The sequence below is a fragment of the Leucopleurus acutus genome, assembly GCF_964270905.1.
Source record: "Leucopleurus acutus genome assembly, chromosome: 2".
Lineage (NCBI taxonomy): Eukaryota > Metazoa > Chordata > Mammalia > Artiodactyla > Delphinidae > Leucopleurus > Leucopleurus acutus.
This window is the reverse complement of record NC_139143.1, coordinates 161,864,342-161,882,291: the sequence shown is the minus strand read 5'-3', so window position 1 is coordinate 161,882,291 and position 17,950 is coordinate 161,864,342. Positions and strand designations below refer to the sequence as shown.

Below are 17,950 nucleotides of genomic sequence, written 5' to 3'. Positions count from 1 at the left end.
CTTGGAAACGTCTCTTCTGAACCATTCTGTCTTCCTTTTCCAGTCTGAACCTGCTCTGTAGGCCTGCTTCATTACTGCCTCCCTGGCATTTCCCTTCATCTTCACCCTGAAGATTCCCTTTACATCTCTTCTGTGTTGGACCCTCTGCTTCCTAGATTCTAAGTCTTATTTATTGGTTTATTCCCTGGTTTGGGAGAGTACGCTCTCCAGTAGCTTGCTGAAAAAAAGTGCAGGAGAAGTAAATTTTTTGAATCCTGTCATATCTGAAAATGTCTTTCTTCTCCCTTCATAATGAATTGGTCAGTTACAGAATTCTTCTGGAAATTCTTTGCAGTCTGAACCTTGAAGGCTCTGTCCCACTGTTTTCCAGCATCCAGGGTTTGTTGTTGAGACGTACAGTACGATTATCATTCTTTATCATTCTTTAAGTTTATGTAACTGTAAAATTCCCCTTTTGTAGTGAGCAATACTGTTATTTTGACAAATGCATAGAATTGTGTCCTCTATCACAGTCGTGATACAGGACAGTTTGACACTTTAACCTTTTGAATGAAATCTTTATCTCTCTGAAGATTTTAAACTCCTCTCTGTCTTTAATCTTTGAAGGGGATGCTGTGTCTTCAGGTGAGCCTTTCTTGTGCTAACCCTGAACACAAACTGGAAACTCATATCTTTCAGATCTGGGGAAATTTTTCTTGGATTATTTCTTTAATTATTTCCTTTTCTATGTTTGTTTTCTGTTCTCACTTTCAAGAACTCCCATTTGTCAGCTATTGGACCTCCTAACTGTTTCTCTCATTTTCTCTTATTTTCTTTCTGTTTTTTATTGCTTTGTATTTTTATTTTTCTTTGAGATTTCCTGAACTTTTATTTCAACCTTACAGTCATTTTAGTGGGATTTTTGGAAAATGGAAAGATAAACTAATGGGTTTAATGTCTGACATCCTAGCTTCTAGTTTTCCATCCTATTCTATATATCTTACATTTCTTAACTTGAAGAAACTCAAGGTAATTTGGTGTGTGTCGAGTGTGTCTGTGTATCTGAGTTGGTAAGTCATCCGTAAGTTGAGATTGAGTTAGGCATGGGATGCTAAGAAAAAGATCTTCTCAAGCCCTTCACACTACAAGTTCCGTTTTATATGCCAGGTGAACTTCTTAAACTGCTATTAACTTTTAAACATTTTAGCAGTTTTGTAAAAATATAGAACGCAGCAAATCGCTTTTTAAGCATTGTTGTCATTGTTCAGCAATTTCAAATGGAGTTATTTTGTCTCTATTTTTCTCTATCATTGCTTTCCCTGGGTATTCCTCTCTCTAACTTCTCATAATTATATTACATTCAGGTAACATTTATGAGATTGCTGAATATGTGCTGACATAATGTATAGAATAGTGTAGCAAATTGCTTGAGCATCTCTATTTAGGTCTAAAGATTCCTGTGTTGTTAGTATTTGACTTGTTGCCTTTCTCTGCTCAGCATATAAGCTCAGTTCTGCTAAGGCAATCACATTTTTTCCTTAGAAGGTCTCTAGTGTGGAGCTGAAGCCTTAGAAAAGCTATAGCCAGGTTCTGTGTTGTTTGTAGGGTGGAGCAGTCTTATCAGAAGGTGATGGCCCTTTGGCATCAGCTACATGTTAACACCAAAAGCCTTATCTCCTGGAACTATCTGAGGAAGGACCTTGACCTTGTAAAGACCTGGAACCTGGAAAAGGTAATTATGACAGCTTTACCGCAGGCTCATAACCTATTGGCAGGTTTTTTTTAGGAAGGAACTTCTTACTGTGAGACTCCTCCTCACCCAATTGGTGTAAAATGGAGTCAGGGATACTGTTTTGGGGTTAGGGGCTTGAGGCTCTTAGGAACCAGAAACTTTTGCATAAGTGTGTGGAGTAGGGGAATACTGGTGAATTAACCATCATTAAGGCTTACATCCAAGAGGGCACGAAGAGTGCTTATCAGATACTAGTAACGTCCTGTTTCTTGATCTGAATGCTGATTTCATGGACAGGTTCAATTTGTGAAAAGTCAGCATGTTTATAATTATGGTTTGTGCGCTATTTTGTATTACGTTCCCATTCCACTGAAATGTCCTCTGGCTTTTTCTCTGCAGCTCCGCTCCTCAGCACCTGGGGAGTACCACCAGGTTATGAAGAACCTGCAGGCCCACTACGAAGACTTTCTGCAGGAGAGCCGTGACTCGGCGCTCTTCTCAGTGGCTGATCGTCTGCGCTTGGAAGAGGAGGTGGAGGCTTGTAAAACCCACTTCCAGCACCTGATGAAGTCCATGGAGAATGGTGTGTGCCTTGGGAAGAGGGAGAGGGAAGTGGAATGGGAGCCCTGAAGGGTGCTGCTGGACCCTTCATATACTCTAGACAGCATCATCACCACCTTTTTACCACTTGAGTTGCTAAAAAACTTGAGATAGAGAAAAACTTGTAGAGATGAATTCTCAAAATGAGATCATGGAAGAAGAGGCCATATTTCATTCATTATTGCTTATCAACCTATCACATTTTCCTGTGGAAATTACGTGTTTGGATCCTTAAAGAGTAGTATATGATGCAGGGAGTTTGGGAACAGGCAGAAGGTTCCCCACATAAGGCCTTGCTTTCATTCATGGAATATCAGGTCTGCTGGAACCAGTGTTGTTCTCAGGTTTGCTGATCTCTGTTGTCGTGCTTAATGGTCTTCTGTGCTTGTGCATTCACAGAGGACAAAGAGGAAACTGTGGCCAAGATGTACATTTCAGAGCTGAAGAATATCCGGCTGCGCCTGGAGGACTGTGAACAGAGACTAATCAAACGAATTCAGTCCCCTGCCAGCTCTAGGGCTGACAGAGATGCCCGGCAGGACAGTGCATTAAGGATCGCAGAACAAGAGGTAAGCCCTAAGAGCAGCGGGTGCTGGATGCAGAGTAAACAGTTTCAGAATGAATTGGAGGGCAAGAGAGTCTGGATCCTAAGGAATAAGGCAGCAGACTCATGGCAATCGTACTCCAGAATTCTTCCCTGAAGTCTGTAAATGCCTTTCACCCATGGAAAAGCGTAGTTTCAGCTCCCAGGATATTGCTGAATGTTGATTAGTTTCCTACACAGTTGGGAAGGCAGACACTGGCAAATTGTTCTCAGCGCTGCTTTTGGACTACATATTTTAAGACTACTTAGTAGAGATGCTGCTCTCTGCTCTCTCCCTTATATGTGTTGATGTGTATTATATTCTGTGACACGGTTACTGTCAGTCACATGACTCCAAAAATAGTAAGGAAGGACTCAGATTCTACTATGGCTCTGGTACACACTTCTCTGTGACTGAGCAAATTCTCTTCCTTAGTTTCCTTTCTTATAAAATGGAGATAGTAATATATGAGTCACACAAGTTGTTTTGAAAATTAAGTGATATGGTACATATCATGAGCTTCCTGGAAAAGTAGAATGCTGTAAAAATATGGGGTTGTATTCTTGACATAAAAGAAGCAAATATTAATTGCTTTATTAAGTTCTCATGGGCATGCAAAGAAAGTAAGCCAAAGCCCCTTGCTTTTGGCTCCTAGTGTAAAGAAGAAAAGGTTAAAGGTATAGTTAGAGACTTCAAGTATAAGAGATGTCATAAGATAGTACCTAGTGTACTTCCAGATTGCCAAGCAAACATTGCTGTAGGAATGTGGAGTGTTACTGGAACATTTCTACTTGGGGTGTGATGAGGGAGCTCTATGAAGCATGTTAGATTTGATCTGGGAGGTTAAAGGAAATGGAAAGCAGTGCCTAATGAGGAGTGAGTTTTCTCAACTTGAGAAATTTCTCAGTAATTCCTAAGCCTGAAGAAGAGGATGTGAGCCCAGTATAATTTCTTTTGGTCAAGAAGGATCTAATATGTCTGTGTGAGGCATGTCATATGTACCTGCAATTCTCATATTAAAGTGTTTTTACTCTTCTGTAGTCATGCAAAATAGGTCAGTCAAAGAAATAGAGGTTAATATTGAGCTCTTCTAAAGGAACTTTTTTTAAAAAAAATTATTTTGGAATAGATTCAGATATAGAGAAAAGTTTTTATTCTCATATAACCGTCACCTAGATTCCATAAATGTTAACATTTTTCTACATTTGCTTTATCATTTTTTCTACATATGTATACATAATATTGATAATAATCTTTTTTTTTTGACAGTAAGTTTCAAACATGGTGCTCCTTTACCCCTGTATAGTTCAATGTGCATTTCCAAAAACAAGGATAGTCTCACATAACAATGGGACAGTGATTAAAATCAGGAAGTGAATATTGGTATAATACTGTTATCCAAGACCTTAATTGAAATTTCTTCAGTTGACCTAATAAATGGCTTTTTGAGTAGTACCCCCACTCCCCTGATTCCCCCCCCAAAAAAGAATATTTTGGTGTAGGATTCAGTGCAGTATCCCACATTGCATTTAGTTGCTGCGTCTCTTTAGATTTCTTAACCTGAAACAATTTCTTGATTTTTCATCATCTATCATGACCTTAATATTTTTGCAGAGTGCAGCCCATTTATTTTATAGAATGTCCCCCTATTTGTGTTTATCTAAGGCTTGTTCAAGATTAAATACAGGTTACACATTTTTGGCAGGAATACCATAGAAGTGATAGTATGTCCTTGGTGCATCCTGTCAGGAGGCATGTGATGTGGATTTGTCCCATTACTGGTGATAGCTTTTAGCACTTGTTGCTGTTTTCCTCATTGTGATTACTAAGTATCTTGTGAGGAGATACTTTGAGACTATGTAAACATCCTGTTTTACATCGAACTTTCACCAAACTGTTACAGTATCTATTGTTGATTCTTTTTTTTTTTTTGATTTTTTTAAATCTTTATTGGAGTATAATTGCTTCACAATACTGTGTTAGTTTCTGTTGTACAACAAAGTGAATCAGCCATATGCATACATACATCCCCATATCCCCTCCGTCTTGAGCCTCCCTCCCTCCCTCTCTATCCCACCCCTCTAGGTCATTGAAAGCACCGAGCTGATCTCCCTGTCCTATGCTGCTTCTTCCCAGTAGCTAACTATTTTACATTTGGTAGTGTATATATGTCCATACTAGATACTACTCTCACTTCGCCGCAGCTTCCCCCTCTCCCGCCGTGTCCTCAAGTCCATTCTCTATGTCTCTGTCTTTATTCCTGCCCTGCTAGCAGGATCATCCTGCCCTGCTACTAGGTTTTTTTTTTTTTTTTAGATTCCATATATATGTGTTAGCAAATGGCATTTGTTTTTCTCTTTCTGACTTACGCCCCTCTGTATGACAGACTCTAGGTCCATCCACCTCTCTACAAATAACTCAATTTCGTTTCTTTTTATGGCTGAGTAATATTCCATTGTATATATGTGCCACATCTTTATCCATTCATTTGTCAGATGGACATTTAGGTGGTTTCCACGTCCTGGCTACCGTAAATAGTGCTGCAATAAACGTTGTGGTACAATGTGGTACAATGTCTCTTTTTCTTTAAATTAATTTATTTATTTATTTTTGGCTGTATTGGGTCCCCGTTTCTGTGTGAGGGCTTTCTCTAGTTGTGGCAAGCGGAGGCCACTCTTCATCGCGGTGTGTGGGCCTCTCACTATCATGGCCTCTCTTGCTGCAGAGCACAGGCTCCAGATGTGCAGGCTCAGTAGTTGTGGCTCACAGCCCCGGCTGCTCCATGGCATGCGGGATCTTCCCAGACCAGGGCTCGAACCCATGTCCCCTGCATTGGCAGGCAGACCCTCAACACTGCACCACCAGGGAAGCCCACAATGTCTCTTTTTGAATTATTGTTTCTCAGGGTATATGCCTGTGTGGGATCGCTGGGCCATATATTAGTTCTATTTTTAGTTTTTAAAGGAACCTCCATACTGTTCTCCATAGTGGTTGTATCAGTTTACATTCCCACCAACAGTGCAGGAGGCTTCCCTTTTCACCACACGCTTTCCAGCATTTATTGTTTCTGGATTTTTTGATAATGGCCATTCTGACTGGTGTGAGGTGATAACCTCAATTGTAGTTTTGATTTGCATTTCTCTAATAATTAGTGATGTTGAGCATCTTTTCATGTGCCTCCTGGTCATCTGGACGTCTTCTTTGGTGAAATGTCTATTTAGGTCTTCCACCCATTTTTTAATTGACTTGTTTGTTTTTTTGATACTGAGCTCCATGAGCTGTTTGTATATTTTGGAGATTAATCCTTTGTCTGTTGTTTCATTTGCAAATATTTTCTCCCATTCTGAGGATTGTCTTTTTGTCTTGTTTATGGTTTCCTTTGCTGTGCAAAAGCTTTTAAGTTTTATTAGGTCCCATTTGTTTATTTTTGTTTTTATTTCCATTTCTCTAGGAGGTGGATCAGAAAAGATCTTGCTGTGGTTTGTGTCAAAGAGTGTTTTTCCTATGTTTTCCTCTAAGAGTTTTATAGTGTCTGGTCTTACATTTATTCTTTAATCCATTTGGAGTTTATTTTTGTGTATGGTGTTGGGTAGTGTTCTAATTTCATTCTTTTACATGTAGCTGTCCACTTTTCCCAGCAGCACTTAATAAAGAGGCTGTCTTTTCTCCATTGTATGTTCTTGCCTCCTTTATTGTAAATTAGATGACCATATATGTGTGGGTTTATCTCTGGGCTTTCTATCCTGTACCATTGATCTATATGTTTTTGTGCCAGTACCATACTGTCTTGATTACTGTAGCTTTGTTGTATAGTTTGAAGTCAGGGAGCCTGATTCCTCCGGCTCCGTTTTTCTTTCTCAAGATTTTTTTGGCTGTTCAGGGTCTTTTGTGTTTCCATATGAATTGTTTTTTTTTTCTAATTCTGTGAAGAATGCCATTGGTAGTTTGATAGGGATTGCATTGACTCTGTAGATTGCTTTGGGTGGTATAGTCATTTTCACAATGTTGATTCTTCCAATCCAAGAACATGGTATATTTCTCCATCTGTTTATGTCATCTTTGATTTCCTTCATCAGTGTTTTATAGTTTTCTGAGTACAGATCTTTTGCCTCCTTAGGTAGGTTTATTCCTAGGTATTTTATTCTTTTTGTTGCGAGGGTGAATGGAATTGTTTCCTTAATTTCTCTTTCTGATTTTTCATTTTTAGTGTATAGGAATCCAAGAGATTTCTGTGCATTAATTTTGTATCATGCAACCTTAACAAATTCATTGATTAGTTCTGGTAGTTTTCTGACCAAATTAATTATTAGTATGACTTTTGCCAAAAGGTGATTTTCTAATTCTGTCATTCCTTTTACATTTAAAATTTTCCATTCTATCAAAAGCGAAGCGCTTGCCTCCCCCGTTCCCTCCTTTCTTCCTTTGTTATGTCAGTATAAACTTATGGATTCTTATTTTAGTTCAGTGGTTTGTATAATAATTTGCTACTGTCTTTATTTTGATGTTCAAAATTTCCCAAATTTAGCCATTGGGAGCCCCTTCAAGCTGGGTCCTATGTCATTTTTTTTTTTTTTTAAGATGTTGGGGGTAGGAGTTTTAGTAATTTATTCATTTATTTTTGCTATGTTGGGTCTTTGTTTCTGTGCGAGGGCTTTCTCTAGTTGTGGCAAGCGGGGACCACTCATCATCGCGGTGCGTGGGCCTCTGACTATCGCTGCCTCTCTTGTTGTGGAGCACAGGCTCCAGACGCGCAGGCTCAGTAGTTGTGGCTCGTGGGCCTAGTTGCTCAGTGGCATGTGGGATCCTCCCAGACCAGGACTCGAACCTGTATCCCCTGCATTAGCAGGCAGATTCTCAACCACTGCGCCACCAGGGAAGCCCCTATGTGATTTTAACATGCCTCATCATTCTTTGAGTGCTTTCTTATTTCTCAATAAAACAGGATATTCTGGGTTCCTCTTGCCTTTACCAACCCCAACCCTAGAATCAGCGTCTCTCCTAGGAATCTTGCTTCCTTTAGGTTCCTTTATTTAGAAACCAAGATCAGGTGCTGAGTGTGCTTATTTTTATTGGCGTGTCCACTTCTAGGCCTGCTTAGCAGATAGAGCATACAAGTGATCACAAATTCATACATCTGTTTCCATCCAGTTCCAAACCAGTACCTCAGGGCTTATTCTGTTCTTTCCTTTTTCCAAATATGTAACTCCCCCAAGAATAAAAAACCTCCTTCACATTATCCACAGTAAATTTATTTATTGCTCATTTCTAACATGTACAGATAATGGTTTCAGAACTGCTAACTCATAGTATTACAAAAAGCAAACCTACTAACTAGAGTTTAATGTAATTCTTTTTGTGTTTATCCTGAAGGTATGTCTATAGTCAATTCCGTGTTCAGAAGTTACTTGTCTGTATTCTTTCCCCAGCTCCCCCTGCATTGCTGTTTCCTAGTTGATTCCATCATTCTCCTATATATGGCATTTGGTTTGTTTCCAATATTTTGCTATTATGAACAAGGACTTCTTTTTAACTTCTTTGTTCAATTCTTTCTCTGTGTTTGTTGTGTGTCTTGTTCCTGACAGCACACCCAGGAGGATTTGCAGCTACTGAGGTCAGACTTGGATGCTGTTTCCATGAAATGCAGCAGCTTTCTCCATCAGTCCCCATCTGGTTCGAGTGTCCCAACTCTGCGCTCAGAACTCAGTCTGCTGGTGGAGAAAATGGAGCATGTGTATGGTCTTTCCACTGTCTATTTGAACAAGTGAGTGAGCTGAGAATTCGGGTCCAGAGGGCAATATTTTCGATTCAGATGAAAAAAAAAGTGCCTGGAATGTTTCATGAACAGTTCAGGGAGAGTGCACCCATAAAAAGAGCTTGTACCCATAAAAAGAGACCTTGGCTTTAGTTTCAAATAACAGGGAGTGGGTTCATTTGGTCTGCAATGAACAAATGCCAGGAATACAGAAGGGGAGTTGATTTACAGTTTTAGGACTATTTTGAACCACATTTCTGATTGATTAGATACCTCTTTTGAAAAAGAAAAAGGGACGCTAAAGAAAGAAAAATTTTCATCTAAACTAAATACTAGGCTTTGAGGGTCTTTCCTCTACCCACCCATCCCTACCCATGACCTTGAGAAGCAAGATCTTAGAGTCTTCATGATATTGAGTGGATTTCTGGCCTCATGCCTTTTTTCCCATGAGACCACCGTGCGTGTGTGTGTGTGTGTGTGTGTGTGTGTGTGTGTGTGTGTCCCAGTGCCACCCAGAACTTCATTTTTGTGTGTGTGTGTGTGTGTGTGTGTGTCCGTCCCAGTGCCACCCAGAACTTCATTTTTGTGTTTGTGTGTGTGTGTGTGTGTGTGTGTGTGTGTGTGTGTGGTACGCGGGCCTCTCACTGCTGTGGCCTCTCCCGTTGCGGAGCACAGGCTCAGCGGCTATGGCTTACGGGCCCAGCCGCTCCGCGGCATGTGGGATCTTCCCAGACCGGGGCACGAACCCATGTCCCCTGCATTGGCAGGTGGACTCTCAACCAGTGCGCCACCAAGGAAGCCCCAGAACTTCATTTTTAATTGGCTTAAATTGGCGGCACTACACCGTGCTTTCTTGTTTTTATGAAACCCTGTCGTTATTTAGTAATGGCGAAGTTGATCTTTTTTTAAAATAAATTTATTATTTATTTATTTTGTGCTGCATTGGGTCTTCGTTGCTGCACACGGCGTTCTCTAGTTGCGGCCAGCAGGGGCTGCTCTTCATTGTGGAGCGCCGGCTTCTCACTGCGGTGGCTTCTCTTGTTGTGGAGCACGGGCTCTAGGCGTGGGCTTCAGTAGTTGTGGCTCGTGGGCTCTAGAGCGTAGGCTCAGTAGTTGTGGCGCACGGGCTTAGTTGTTCCACGGCATGTGGGAATCTTCCCGGACCAGGGCTCGAACCCGTGTCCCCTGCATTGGCAGGCGGATTCGTAACCACTGTGCCACCAGGGAAGCCTGCGAAGTTGATTTTGACAGTTACGTTTGGTGAATCTCTCTGTAGTGCTCCAGGTCTGTAGCTCAGCTTTTAAAATGTGTGTATTAATGGAAGTGATTTTATCCTCACAGGCTAAAGACAATCAGTGTTATAGTGCGTAGCATCCAGGATGCTGAACTCTTAGTCAAAGGTTATGAAATCAAGCTGAGTCAAGAAGAAGCAGTACCAGCAGATCTCTCAGCTCTGGAGTCCCATCGGTCTACGTTACAGGTTGGTTGTTCTCAGTTCTTAGGTTGACTTAACGTATCCATAGCTTGGGGTTAGCAGAGAAATGCAGTTTTGGATGGCATGACACTGATGTAAGTTTGCATTTGAATTAGGCAGAATATCATACTTAATATCTTTTGATGTGGGTCCAAAGAAGAAAGGATTGAGAAATATGTCTAGCTAGAAAGGGGAGATAAAGGACTATGCTTCTCTATTTATTTCTTCCTATTTCTCCCCAGTAAAGTCATAGTTTAATTGGATATAATCAGTGGTTGTGCTATAAGTTTGTAAATCACTTAGCTGTTATCTCCTTTGATTCTCACAAGCAACTCTGTGAGGTAGATAGAGGAGGGATTTTTATCTCTATTTACATATAGAATACCAAGATTCAGATTGGCTAAGTGACTTATCATGGTTTCATAGCTTATAAGCGGTAGAGCCAGGTTTCAGACACAAGTTCTTTGCACATTTTCTGTACTCTACTGACTGAGCAGTTTGCATGAGGACTGTGGAGGCATTTCTGGCACAAACAGTATAGAGTCTAGGTTCCGAACCACAGATGTAATATGGAGCTGGCTGTAGACAACGTCCTTGTTTTTTACCTTAGTCTGAGTCCTTTTTTAGCGTGGAATATATTTAACCTGTTGCTGTGCTTGTGTTTTTATAGCACTGGCTCAGTGATGCAAAGGACAAGAATTCAGTGTTTTCAGTCCTGGATGAGGAAATTGCGAACGCCAAGGTGGTGGCAGAGCAGCTGAGTCGTCTGACCCCAGAGCGAAACCTGGATTTGGAACGCTATCAGGAGAAGGGCTCCCAGCTGCAGGAGCGTTGGCACCGGGTCATTGCCCAGCTCGACACCCGGTAAGTGGCCGCCCCACCCTTTTCTTCTCTTAGGGTTCAGGAGCCAGGTTTTAAACAAAAATAGAGTTATTTCCGTGTATGCTTGTTTAAAGGCAGGAATTGATAGGGAGGGGTAGAAATTAAGTGACAGTATACCTTCTAGACAACGTAAGTGCCAGGAGGTTGGGACCACCAACCCCAAAGCAGTCCTGAGGCTTGCTTTTGGGGCACAGTGATGGTCCTATTAGCAGTGCTTCTCCTGTGTCCCTGGTCTTAACCCATTTAAGCCATGATGACAGTGGTGTCTTAGAATATAGACTGGAAAGGTGACTTAATGATCTTTTCTCAAGGACAAAACCTGAGTTCTAGCTCTTGTTTTACTAGCTTTGAATTTTTTTTTTTTGGCCGTGCTGCACATCATGCGGGATCTTAGTTCCCCGACCAGGGATTGAACCTGTGCCCCCTTACAGTGGAAGTGCAGAGTCTCAACCACTGCCATGCCGGGGAAGTCCCTAGCTTTGAATCTTAATATGAGTTATTATTCGTAGTGGAGCTTTGTAGAATTTCTTGCTTCCTTTTCATTTGCTGATTTAGTGGTTTTTATCTGTTATTTGAAGTCCTGCTTTTGATGACTGATTTGAGTAGCAAAGATAGGAAACTACCTATCTGAGGCTAGGCTAGTTAGGAAAATATATAGGAAGTGGGGTTATAGAGACTCAGATAAGCTTGGACTGATTCTCTATAATTGAATTACTATCCCAAGGCTAGTTAGACTAACAATAGTGGTATAGGAAGCTGTTACTGTAATTAACAGTTAATTACTACTATTTTTTACCCACTCCACCCCTACTTTTCTCCCCAAGAAACTACAGTGATTCATAAATCATAGCTGGAGTACTCTGACAGGTACTCTGTCTTCAGGAGACAAAAGTGTACAGGCAGTACTACCTTATTGGCAACCTGGTAATCCTTGGCAACATAGGTGAAAAATTTGACAAGGATTATCATGGGATGCCAGGCCCCAAAGCCGATTCCAGGCCTAGCAGGGCACGACTGGCTTCTATTCACTTTTCACCCCATAGCGTAGTGGGTAAATGCATAGCTCCCACTCAGTGCTGCATTGCTCTTTCCTCAAAATAAAGATGTATCCTCTGTGGTTAAGCCCAACTGGGCTTGGAGGGAATTGCCTCATTTACTTAATTGTATTTATACCAAGATAACTGATAGCAGTTTCCCTTTGCTTCTGCAGCCAATCTGAGCTAGAAAGTATCCAGGAAGTTCTGGGAGATTACCGAGCCTGCCATGGAACTCTCATCAAATGGATTGAGGAAACCACTGCCCAGCAGGAAATGATGAAGCCAGGCCAGGCTGAGGACAGCAGAGTGCTATCCGAGCAGCTCAGCCAGCAGACGGTGGGTGTGGCCGTAGCCGAGTGGAAGTTGCACGGGGGAAGCTAGCTCATCATAAAGAAGATGATATGCTAGCAATTAGCTTCCCTCCAATGTTAAGACATTCTGAGCTCCTTCTGAAAAGGGTTTAAGCAGGATGGGCTCTAGGTACTGGTTTTGCATTTAGGCCAGGTAACCTGTAAGGCCCCTTCCAGTCCTGAGTTTCTGTGAGTATATATTGAAAGCACTAGATGGGCAGAGTAGAATTATCTTGCTTTATTTCGTTTCTTGATATTACATTTTGTTTTGCTAGGATTAGAATATAGGGGAATGAAAACCCAGGGAAAGCTATGAGTGGAAGAAAATTATTTCATTCAAAGCAGTTTTTATTTGTTGGTATTTTGGGTTTTTTTGGGGTTTTTTTTGGCTCCCTCACTCATTATGAGAACTTGAGCAAATTACTTAGTCTCTTAGTATTCTACTTTCCTTAACAATAAAACAGACATAGTCCATTATTTGTTCAACTGCCCTCCTGAGGTTTTTGTAGTTAGGATTAGATGAAATGATACATGTAAAATACTTAGAACGATGGTTTTCAAAGTGTGGACAACCAGAGTAGCAGCATCAGCATCACTTGGGAACGTGTTAGACATGCGAGTTCTCACACCCGAACCCAAATCTATCGAATCAGAAACTCTGGAGGTGGAACCCAGCAATCTATGCTTTATCCAGTGTTCTAGGTGATTCTGACGCAGCTAAGTTTTGAACATGGTAAATGCTCAGCTGTTTCAGTGATGATAATGACAATGATAAGGTTGTGATATTTTGGTTCCCAGGAGCTGTTTGCAGAAATCGAGAGAAATCAGACAAAACTGGACCAGTGTCAAAAATTTTCCCAGCAATACTCCACTATTGTAAAGGTAATGCTACCATATCCCAGAAGGAACGTAAATCGTCTCCAGCTTAGGAAGATCTGCATGTCACTATAGGTTTTGGTTTTGGACAAGTAAGCAGAGCTCTTCTGCTCCATCCTTAGGTTAATGCAGATGTGTGCTTCTCATGGCCACATATTTGGGGATGCTCAGAGAGGTACCAGACATCAGCTGAGATTTGAGGAGTCTCCATTTGGATGACCCACAGGCCTCTTAAACTTACCATGTGAAAAACAGAATGTTTGGGTTTTCTTCTCAAATATGCTTCTCACTATCTTGCATATCTCGGGAAATACTGTCACCATTTTCCTAGTTGCTGAGGCAAAAAAAAACCCCAAGAGTCATCCTTAACTCTTCTCTTTACCTTAAACTTTATGTTTAACAACAGTCTGGGAACAAGTTGCTTCATCTTCCAGTATGTCCCGGATCTGACTACCCGTCACTGCCCCTCCCTCCCCCATTTTCCTGGTTCACATCTAAGTGAAGAATCTTCCATAGCCTGCTCCAGTACTTTGTGCTGCTCTCTTGCTTCTGCTCCTGCCCTCACAAGCTATTTTCCCACACAGTAGCCAGACTCACTTTTTAGGAACATACCACACATCACAGAACCTCAGACACCATCGATTATAAGCCACATTATTTTATGCACTACCAAAAAGGGAGAAACTCCACCAATTATGCACATGTCAAGTAAGACATATTGCAAATTTTCGAGATACTAAAATGTAAGGGAAATGTGTACCTTACCATAGCTGAAACATGTATAGATTAGATCCTGTCACTCTTCTGCTCAGAACTGTCTCATGGCTTCATATCATACTTGTACTAAAATTTTAAATCCTTTTGTGGTTTATGAGGCTATGCAAGATCTGGCTCCCCACTTCCTATTTCTCTGATAAGGTCTTTTAAAAAAAATGACCTGAGATTCTCATATATTTATTTGTTTAACATGTGCCTTCCCACGAGAATGTAAGTTCAAGGGGAGCAAGGTTTTTTCTGACAAGCACATAGACAGTGCTCAACAAATAGTTTTTTAAATGAATACATTTCTTCAGTTAATAACAGGAGACTTGGTGTCACAAAGAATTGAGTTCACATCCTAGCTTCACCATTTTCTAGGCTTAAGACTTTGAGCAAACACTTAGCCCCTCTGAGTTTCTGTTGCTATATCTACAAAATGTGAACAGTAACTACCTCACTTGTGATTGCAAAGTTTAAATGGGATTTAGTTTGCAAAGATTAAATGGGATAATTTATACATAGGACAATGCCTCAAACTTAAAATACATTCAGTAAATGGTAGCACGTGTTTTTATTAATATTTTATTGTTACTATTTTTTTTTAATAGACTGCTTATGGAACTCATTCAGTATTTTCCTCCTGCCTAGAATTTTCAAAGTCGACAATAGAAAGCAAGACATTCTAGGCAAAAGGAACTGCATAATCAAAGGCATGGAGGAATAAAATCCAATGATTATATGAGGAAATAGCAAATTCTAGCAATTCTGGTATAGCTAGAAGGTGTACTTTACATGAGAAACAGTGATTGTGGAAAATGAGAGGGGAGATTGGGGCCAACCTTTGAAAGGCCTTGTTCAGTTCCTTTGTCTTTGCCATCTGTTCTTTTTTTTTTTTTTTTTTTTTAATAAGAAAGAGTTTAACGGGTTCTCAGAACTGACAGGTTATGGCCTGGGCAGCCTGAGCAAGAAGAGTGGCATCAGATAAAGCTGAACATGTAGACTGAGGGCTGGCTGGGGCTCACAGACATTTGGATTTTATTCTAAGAACATAGAGGAGTCAGCCAAGAAGTAAAATAGTAAGAAGTTAAGATAAATAATCTGAATAACATTTTATTTTTTGGATTTCTTTTTTTTTTGAATTTCATTTTATTATTATTTTTAAACAGCAGGTTCTTATTAGTTATCCGTTTTATACAAATTAGTGTATATATGTCAATCCCAGTCTGTTCTTGCTCCTCAAAACATGGTCTGTGAACCAAGAGCATCGACATCACCTGATAACTAGTCAGAAATGCAGAATCTTCAGCCTGCTGAATCAGGATCTGCATTTTAACAGGATCCCCAGGTGAATGTTGATATTTGAGAAGATCTTCTCTAGGTCACTGAGAACTTTCAAACAGAGGAACGAAGTGGTCACCTTTTTGACTTAGAAAAGTTATGCTACTAGCAGGACAGAAAATAAATTGGAGGTGAGACTCTAAGCAGGAGAGTAAGAGGCTATTGCACTGTCATGTGAGCTATGAAGAGGGCCTGGACCAAGGCAGCACTCTCAGGATTGCAGAGGAAGTGACAAGATAGCATGGTGACATGAGAAGAGTGTTGGTTTAGGGACGGAAGACAGATTCCAGTCCTGACTGTGTTGCTCACCCACTGAGTTAATTAGGGAAGCTCACTTCCTGTCTCCTGGCCTCAGTTGCCCCATGTGTGAGATGAAAGGATGGGGTCAGCACACAACAAACTGCAAATTCAGGAGCAGCCTACTGTGGCCCACAGGCTAAATCCAGCCTGCACACCTATTTTATATGGCCCATGAGAAATGCCTATAAAAAATCAGAAGAATAATACCTCACGACATATGAAAATTATATGAACTTCAGCTTTCAGTGTCTCTAAGTCATGTTTTATCATAATACAGCCATGCTCTTTCATTTACTTACTTTCTATGGCTGCTTTCACTTGCAGTGGCAGAGGTGAGTAGCCACGACTGAGATAGTACAACTTTCAGGAAAAGTTTGCTAACCTCTATTCTAAAGGATCGTCAAAATGCGTTTCACCATTGAAATGCTGTGATGCTACTGCATGACATTGTGAGCTCTAAGCCCTGTGTAAACGTAGTTCAATGTCTTCTTCCCCCAGGACTATGAATTGCAACTGATGACGTACAAGGCCTTTGTGGAATCACAGCAGAAATCCCCGGGCAAGCGCCGTCGCATGCCTTCCTCTTCAGATGCCATCACGCAAGAGGTGAAAGGGTGGGGCAAGGACATGTGCCGCTGTCTTCCCTCAAGGAAAGATTCGCTCATCGAGGCCTTACAGTTTGATTACTGTCGAGCGTGTGACTTCATGAAAACTTCCTCTTATTGTCAACTATTTAAATTGACTTTTCTGGCAGATAACTTATCTAAATTGTTTTTTTTTTGGAACCGTAGTTCATGGACTTAAGGACTCGCTACACAGCATTGGTGACCTTAACAACTCAGCACGTGAAATACATCAGTGATGCACTCCGGCGGCTGGAGGAGGAGGAGGTGAGGGCAACTGGGTCCTAAATCATCTTGAAAGTAGAATGAAAAATCTTGAACCTCATCTGTCAAGATTTAAAATGCACACACAGCCAGCCGATGTCCATTGTTCACAGTAGTCATGTTCTATGAAGGCACTGTACACACTGCACCAGCAAATTCTTTTTTTTTTTTAACATCTTTATTGGAGTATAATTGATTTACAGTGTTGTGTTAGTTTCTGCTTTATAACAAAGTGAATCAGCTATACATATATCCCCGTATCCCCTCCCTCTTGCGTCTCCCTCCCACCCCTCTAGGTGGTCACAAAGCACGGAGCTGATCTCCCTTGTACCAGCAAATTCTGAATTCATGCATCCAGGGGAACACAGGGTTAGGTTACTGCCAGCTTCTGGTCACATCACAACATTTTTGTCAATGGATAATGCACAACCTGGTTTTATGTGTGTTTTTGTTTAAAAACACATGTTAAAATATATCTTATTGATTCACTAACATTGAACTCATGGCCGAGAGCAATATAACTCACACCTGAACAAAGCTTATTAAACGCATTTTCTCCGTAAGGCACATCACAGCCTTCTAGTGAATAATGAGGACAGACTGTCTTGTGTCTGACACTCCCACTTGCAAGTATCTTTATTACAGAAACATTATAAGCATGAAGAAAGGGATATGAACAGAGATCCTTAATAAAGCATAATTTGTTAAAGAGGAATAGTGGAAATATCCAAATTCCGTATGATGGAATGCTATGAAGCTGTTAAAAATAATGAAATACATTTAAATGAACCAACAAGGAAAGATATTTATAATATATTTTTTGAGGAAAAAAGCAAGTTGTATGTATAATTATGATTTCAGTAATAACAAAACTGTGTGTACCACAGAGGGACAATACGGGCATACAAACAAGTTTAGAAACATATATACCAAATTCCTGAGGAAATGAGATTAAAGGAACATATATTATGAATTTCAGATTGTTTGAGTTTGTTGTAATGAGTATGCAGTCTTTTTGTAATTATGAAGATCTTCTATGTCTTTGCAAAATAAGTTTCCACATATTCAATAACACTTATAAAAGAAATGCTGTTGGAAACATTAACCCATACCAACTTTTGCCCATGTAAATTAGCAAAAGACTTCCTTTCTGTCAGTACCTACCTCATTTAATCTCTGTAGATGTCCATCTTTTCATCTGTAAATCTAAGAATTATGAACATGTGTAAGATGCTATATGTGAAGGGCTTTTTAATTAATTTATTTTATTTTATTTATTTTTGGCTGTGTTGGGTCTTTGTTGCTCTGTGTGGGCTTTCTCTAGTTGCAGTGAGCGGGGGCTGCTCTTCATTGTGGTGTGCAGACTTCTCATTGCGGTGGCCTCTCTTGTTGCAGAGCAC

The 17,950-nt window shown here is 40.6% G+C and overlaps 1 protein-coding gene across 1 annotated transcript in view; it reads left to right on the top strand.

Annotated features, from left to right (window-relative positions):
• The window catches only part of MACF1 (microtubule actin crosslinking factor 1), a gene marked incomplete at its 5' end in the record, with an annotated part of 341,097 nt that overhangs the window by 185,472 nt on the left and 137,675 nt on the right, over window positions 1–17,950 (top strand). Inside the window, 10 exons of the mRNA XM_082834746.1 lie at window positions 1,585–1,711; window positions 2,111–2,294; window positions 2,711–2,880; window positions 8,478–8,656; window positions 9,989–10,127; window positions 10,792–10,985; window positions 12,214–12,376; window positions 13,189–13,272; window positions 16,162–16,269; window positions 16,455–16,553. Coding sequence (XP_082690872.1) covers window positions 1,585–1,711; window positions 2,111–2,294; window positions 2,711–2,880; window positions 8,478–8,656; window positions 9,989–10,127; window positions 10,792–10,985; window positions 12,214–12,376; window positions 13,189–13,272; window positions 16,162–16,269; window positions 16,455–16,553 — 1,447 coding nt within the window. The remainder of the gene's footprint in view (window positions 1–1,584; window positions 1,712–2,110; window positions 2,295–2,710; window positions 2,881–8,477; window positions 8,657–9,988; window positions 10,128–10,791; window positions 10,986–12,213; window positions 12,377–13,188; window positions 13,273–16,161; window positions 16,270–16,454; window positions 16,554–17,950) is intronic.